Source organism: Pavona decussata, unplaced genomic scaffold (assembly GCF_977016875.1).
Source record: "Pavona decussata unplaced genomic scaffold, jaPavDecu1.1 SCAFFOLD_1, whole genome shotgun sequence".
Classification (NCBI taxonomy): Eukaryota; Metazoa; Cnidaria; class Anthozoa; order Scleractinia; family Agariciidae; genus Pavona; species Pavona decussata.
Window position 1 is genome coordinate 950280 of NW_028145425.1, and position 6954 is coordinate 957233.

Sequence of the window (6954 nt, forward strand, 5' to 3'; positions counted from 1 at the left end):
CAGTGATTTCTGGAGACTCTTTATTCGTTTGAATTCTTGTCCTTAATGTTTGCACGCGGGACGTTTTTAGCCTGTGTAGCTGGAGGTTTTGTTGGGGTTTGCAGTGGAGGCCCGCGGATGAGCTGCGAGAAGAATGGGGACGAGGAAGGGAAATTAAATATCATCTGTCAGCATCAATGGGTTTTTTGATTGCCGCCCCTTCCAACACCATTTGTCTATCCAATGAACCCAACCAATCAGAGAGTGGTTCGTAATCTGAAACTTGTCGACTTCAATGCCGGTTTCACGCCAAACTGATCAAAACAAATCCATACCTTCTGACGCAGAAAACACCCGTAAAGTGGGGAAGACATCCTTATTCGAAAAGTGCAAACGGATAACTGTAGACTGTGTTGTTGTCCTTTGAAGATTAATTTCGGTGATTTCCAGAAAACTTCATACATTTCAACGGAGAACTTGTTCAAGGTCTCAAAGCGAGAAGGGTGTAAAACAGATTTCTCCTTGGTAGAACTGTTTTCAAAGGTTACACTCAGAGTTGAAAAATCAGCTGAGGTATCCGAGCGTGTGTTAACAAAGCGCGTGCATGGAAGGAAAATTATAGGAATACATTGGAGCTGAATAATTTCATGGGCTCGAGTCTAAAGAGAGAAAAGGAAGCCATCATGTTTCTGATGGCCCAGATACTTAGGTGACTCACCCATTTTCTACAAAGAAACAAGTAAATGTATTTTTTTTTTTTGGAAAATTACGTTCATACGTGTTTCTAAAGGAGGGGCACATTGGTTGATGGCCCATGAAAACCGCAACATCTTTTGGAAAACCGAGTGTCAAAACTCGCAGTACCAAGTTAATTAAAAATCAACGAAATGCCGAAAACTATTTCAGAAATGCTTTGTTTGGTAGTACTGTATCGAAGCGTTGAAATTACCTAAAATACCGAAAGCAAAATGGCCTGATACCACATGCACCGTATCCACCAAGTTCCTCTCCTAACGGCTGTAAAACAAAGTTCTTAACTTCTTGTTAGCGTTGGATCTACTGGTGAGGTCAGGAAAATGATCGATAATGCAATCAAAATGGCGGCCGTTCATTTTATTGGGATTCGTTCGTCTAGAAATGTGCTTACTTCGACAAAAGAATACTGGATCTAGCATGCTTGATGTGTGTCCTGAACCACGATTGGACCAAACAAACTGACTACCATTTCTGGAGTTTACAGGTTACGTTTGATTTTAATTCGTATTTTGATGCAAACAGAAAGAAGTAAAAATTACAGTTTTGTCGACTAAAAAACTTTACTTCACGCTAAAGAAATAAATTCAACAACAAATCTGCGCGTAAGAGAAAGAATAGCGAAGGACAATTCAGGATTAAAATTTTTCCTGTTTAATGACCTTGATGTAAAATGATCAAAACATGGAGTTATGTTTCGTCATACAACACTACCCTTGACTAATATATAACCAAGAAAAAATCCAATATTGATGAAATCTCATCACCGAAAATTAACGAAATGGAGTAAATACTATAAACTATGATATCTGGTTACGTGGCAATACAAGAGTAGCAGAAATCCAGAGAGTAACTAAGACTTGAGGTAAAATATGCATCAAAACAGGATATCATCATAGAACACACACGATTAAAGTTCGCATACTTAATGAGCATCAGCAATGTCAGCGAAAACCAAAAAGATTGGCCACATTTCAACTCCAGCGTTATCTGGTGTATGCCCGGAATAGAACTGAGCTGTGGCATAAGGCTTGGCCACCAAACGCTTGACTCCACCGGTCGACAGACAAAACGTGCCTCGTATTTGGCTCCACGCAAACGGCTTGATGACACGGTCGCCTTGGTGCGGCGTTTCAGCCAAGAAAACTGGAAAGACAGGTCTTCCCCCTCCTCCCGTCTGAGGTGCAGCGAAACCTCCTTTAGGACCATCTGCAGCCCAAGCTCCCTCGGCAGCGCGAAAAATCTCAGCAACTTGGGCCTGTTGCGCTGGTGGTAGTTGACCACAGACATTCTGTTTAATTCCAAGCGTACAGGAACATAAACCGCCAATAGGCGCCCCTCCCTGCTGAATCCTTTGTAGGTAGACCAAATAACGATGCTTGAACCAGGGTTCCATCAATGCCTGATTATCCCCAGGCGGGGGATTACGTCTGGGAAACATTGTACCACTGCTAGCTGCCATAGTTTAGTTCGCTACGTTTCTCAATCCCGTTATATCAGAAAAAAAAAAAATTGAGGAGACTGCCTGTTTGGTTTCACGTGACTTACCAGGTGACGTATTTCAGTGTTTTCTTTTTAATCGAGTCAAGTGCTTGTCACGGAGTTTTTATTTATAGTCAGAATAGCGCGTTTGGCGCATTGTAAGTTTATTCTACCATAAATATTTAAATGAATAAATAAATAAATAAATAAATAAATAAATAAGCATGTAAGTAAGTAAGCAGGTAAGTAAACAAATAAAAATAAAAGCCAATAGTAAATAGAATAAATATGAGTTATGTGTTTGAAAGTCAATTAGTGTTCTTAGTATTAACGTGGATCTAGCTTGCAATGGAGGCTCTTGCGAGGGAGTATTTTAAACTGCATATTTGCATGTAAAAATGCTCCCCCCTCTTAAGTCTCTCGTGCATTTTATGATTTGGAGGATTTACGTGATGGTCACTGAACAAAGCCAAGTGCTTAACTGTCGCATGTTTTGTATTTTAATCTCAAAGGTCATTTCTCGGTTATGGGTTCTGTTTATCAGACCTTTAGTTGTTTGTCTGTCGTTCTTATGCCGTTTGTGGCATTTGGTTCAGGCCTGGTATGGCTTTCAACTTGCCCGCTGTACTCGGTGCCTTGAGCTTTTTCCTGGGCCGGAACCGGTTCGATCGCGCCGTTTCTTTCCTTTTTCTGAGTTCCTAGAACCCTATAGTCTTGTTGGATGATTCACTTGTGGGATTGGAAAGACATACTCTACACTTACAGCGATATTTTGCATTTTCCACCAGAGACTCCACAACTGCTACAAAACATGGTGAATGGCGCGGATGGCCTAGAGCTCAGTCCCTACGCGTTTTCCTGTTTACTTCCGTTTGTTATTTGCGTTTTGTGTGCGTTTCCCTTTTTTTCAATTGCGTTTTATTTTATTTTTCTTATTTGCGTTTTCTTATTTGTTGAGTCTTCTCGGTCACCGTATTTTTCACTTTGTACGAATATTCCTTCCTGTCTCAGTTTCACGCATGCATACCTGATTTTTCTCCCATTTTCTTGACGCAACTGCTTATGTTGCGAAAATAACCGCGATGGTGTCTAATTTAATAAACTGAGCAGTGCTCTGGTAGATCCATAGGTTCGGAAATAGAGTTACCTACCCCCCCCCCCCCCCCTAAAACCCACCACCACCACCACATAATTTGAAAATAGCCCCTCCCTCTCCAAAAACCTTCACAATACCTTGAGACATGGCGCGACTTATAACAAAAGAAAATATAATACAAAGTGCATAACAAGAGGCCACTCGAGTTCAAACCGGAAAATTTTACTCACTGTTCTGACGGGATTGACAAGAAGGAGCAAACTAAAACATGGCGGCTAATCGCGGCAAATTGTTTCCCAGACGTAATCCCCCGCCTGGGGATAATCAGGCATTGATGGAACCCTGGTTCAAGCATCGTTATTTGGTCTACCTACAAAGGATTCAGCAGGGAGGGGCGCCTATTGGCGGTTTATGTTCCTGTACGCTTGGAATTCAACCAAATGTCTATGGTCAACTGCCACCAGCGGAACAGGCCCAAGTTGCTGAGATTTTTCGCGCTGCCGAGGGAGCTTGGGCAACAGATGGCCCTGAAGGAGGTTTCGCTGCAGATCAGAGAGGGGGAGGGGGAAGACCTGTCTTTCCAGTTTTCTTGCCTGAGATGCCTCACCGAGGCGACCGACTCATTAAACCATTCAGAGGTGGTGACAGGCACGTTACGCGAGGCACGTTTTGTCTTGCTACAGGCGGAGTAAGGCGTTTGGTGGCCTGGCCTTATGCTACAGCTCAGTTCTATTCCGGGCATACACCAGATAACGCTGGGGTTGAAATGTGGCCAATTTTTCTGGTTTTTGCTGACATTGACGATGCACATTAGACATGCAAAATCTAGCCATGCATGACTCGACATAACAACTTGTTTATAGGTGCATTTATTCACAAGGTAAACAGTACTAAATTGTTAACAACAATGTCTTTCCTATCGTTATTTTACTATTAATTAGCTGTTGCATTTCGTTCAGTAGTGTTGAAGTGTTAAATACTGCAAATAACAGTGCAGATCGATTAGAAGTAAAACATGCCACACTTTGATGTAATGTGAAAGCAATATTAAGCTGCCCTCCGGTCCAGCATGAAGTGGTAACACTGAGTTTAAATACGGGTTAAAATGTTACACACCACGATAAAAGATTTTCAAAACTCAGGTGGATCGATGGTCGAAAGTTCTGCTTATGTAAATAAAAGAATTAGTCATTTTGTACGAAGACTTATGATAACATAGCTATCGCGTAGGCGACATTGCAGTGTTATGTAGCAGTTAAATGCGTTCGTTTAGTTTTGTTCAACTGGCTCCAGATTTGAAAAGACCCACTCCGTCAGTCCCTCAGTTAAGGTCTCCCTATTTTAAAAGATGCCCTCTCCAGCTGAATAAATAACCCATTAGCCTTCAGACTAAAATTAAATCTTCGCGGGAAGGGGGGGTGGGGGTAGGGGAGGGTTAATAGAGCTTTTACGGGAAATATGGCATGACAAATAAAATACCTTAGAACATAGTACAAAGCCATCACTGGGCACCGCTCTAATTCTTGGACGTTATGTTTTAATCCTGGTGAATAAATGACAGATGATTTTTATTTCAGTCACTGACATAGGCATACTCGGAAAAAGAAAATCTAAGTTTAATTCTCCCACCCAACAGGGGTCGAATCTATGTCACTATAGAAAAAATCATCAGGGCGGAGATAATTTTTAATAAATTCACATTCCCGAACGGAGCTGATACAAACGTTCACGCAACCAGCCTGCGAAGTATGGCCGCTAATCGTAGCGTGCGAGCAAGCTCTCGGGGAGGAGAAGGGGAGAAGGAGAACTTGCTCGCAGGCTAGCTTATCGAGGCAGACGGAACCCTCCCCTCCCCGCTAGCGGAGAAGCAGGCAATGAATGGAACCCTTGGTTCAAGGAATGCTACTTGATCTATTGTAGCTAACTACAGAGGATTATGCAGTACGGAGGAAAACTTAATGGATTAGGTCCTTGTACGCTTGGAATTCAACAAGATGTCTATCACTGACAGCTACCAGTAGAATTGGACAGCAGGACCAAGTAGCCGAGATCTTTGGCGCCTCCGAACGAAACTGGCCACAAAATGATCAACTTGAAAAAGAATTTGACTTTTCTAGAGCAGGAGGAGAACAAAAGACCTGTCAGTTTTACAAACTGCAGCTAAAACCCTCATACTGCAACTATTATGAATACTCTTTTTTTCGTTAGAATTATTCGTGAGTGGAATGGTTTACCAGCAAACGTTGAAGAGGCGAACAACCTTAGTCGGCTCAAAATAGGGCGATTTAGACGGTACGATTTTGCCTACGATTTGTCGCATTCGACACGCTTACGCCATGCCTACAACACGAATCGCGTCGTGTAAATCAACCTACAACATTCTTACGACAGACGCACACAACACGAAAAATGTCGTAGGATTTTAAATCATGTTTTAAAATCTTACGACAATCGTAGGTAAAGGCAATGTTGAGTGGCGAGAGTTGTGTACGATTTTTACATGACGCAAGCAGCGCGCGCTCTAGAAATCGCATGCGACAGTCGTAAGAGAAAATCGTACCGTCTAAATCGCCCTTCACTACAGTTTTTCCGAGACTTAGTAGCGCGCGCTATGATAGCCTGCCACACGTCAGTATTTGTCGCGCGTGCAAAAATGACGCAAGTAACCTCAAGAAGTAACAAAAACCACTTCAGCACTTGAAAGGCATCAAATCTCTTGGGTAGATGTAGCGATAGTTTCAAAACTCCGTTCAAACATGCAATCAAGCCTAGGGCCAAAAAAATATGGCAAAAAAGTTTGATAAACATCCGGTAAAAGAGCTGTAATTTACTGTTGCTTTCTCGCACGCGATACATGGCGTTACATGAGCGCACGCTTAAATAAAGGGCATGCGCAATTCAATTCTCGTCCGAGGTTGTAAACACCTGTCTTTGATCGAGGATTGCACGAAAACTTACCGTACAACTTATGAAGAAATTTTCAGTTGATTTGTTGGGGTGAATCACGTTTGGAGTCAAAATTTTTAAAAAATCTGTAAAACAGATTTTGAGCTATTTTTGATTTCATATTCTCTTAGTTTGCACAAAAACTGTCTTACAGATTTTTATTTTACTTTGCATGAATGTTAAATCAGACCCAATTTCTTATTCCTGAAATTTTGAGGTGGGGTCATGCGGGTAGAATTTGAGAAAAAAGGTGACTTAACCTACTAGTGCCCAGTCTCTCATTTTGGCTATTTGTTGATGTTTAATTGTTCAAAATCCACATAGAATCGTAAAAGACTTAAGCAAACAGTAAATAGTGAAGGGAAAAACAGCTTGGAACCTTTTTCAAAAGAGTTAAAAGTTTTGCCCTTATACTCCATTAAAACTGTAGTAAGCCACCTTAAATCGTTCTTGCATACCTAACAATATTTTGTGATGCCTATTGCTTGTACATAACCTTTTAACCTTTCTCGGTCTTTTCCATTTTCTTTTAGCTATACCTCTACATTATTTTCGAGCTTTTTGTCCTTTTTAAGGAAAGTTAGTTAACTTTCTAATTGCCAAGATGTTTTACCTGTGATTAGTGGTGATGATAAGTAGCATTCAGTAAAGTTTTGTGTAAGAAGAAGAAAAAGAACAAGAATAAAGGAAATCACTGC

General features: G+C 41.3%; 2 protein-coding genes across 2 annotated transcripts; one reads left to right on the forward strand and one right to left on the reverse strand.

The window, feature by feature from the left end:
* Positions 1–1370: 1370 nt before the first annotated feature.
* On the reverse strand, positions 1371–2232 carry LOC146490138 (uncharacterized). The gene has a single exon (XM_085105232.1). The coding sequence runs from the start codon at positions 2192–2194 to the stop codon at positions 1658–1660; it is 537 nt and encodes a 178-aa protein (XP_084961358.1). The 5' UTR covers positions 2195–2232; the 3' UTR covers positions 1371–1657.
* Positions 2233–3506: 1274 nt separating this feature from the next.
* LOC146490139 (uncharacterized) lies at positions 3507–4710 on the forward strand. The gene has a single exon (XM_085105346.1). The coding sequence runs from the start codon at positions 3579–3581 to the stop codon at positions 4122–4124; it is 546 nt and encodes a 181-aa protein (XP_084961472.1). The 5' UTR covers positions 3507–3578; the 3' UTR covers positions 4125–4710.
* Positions 4711–6954: the final 2244 nt, after the last annotated feature.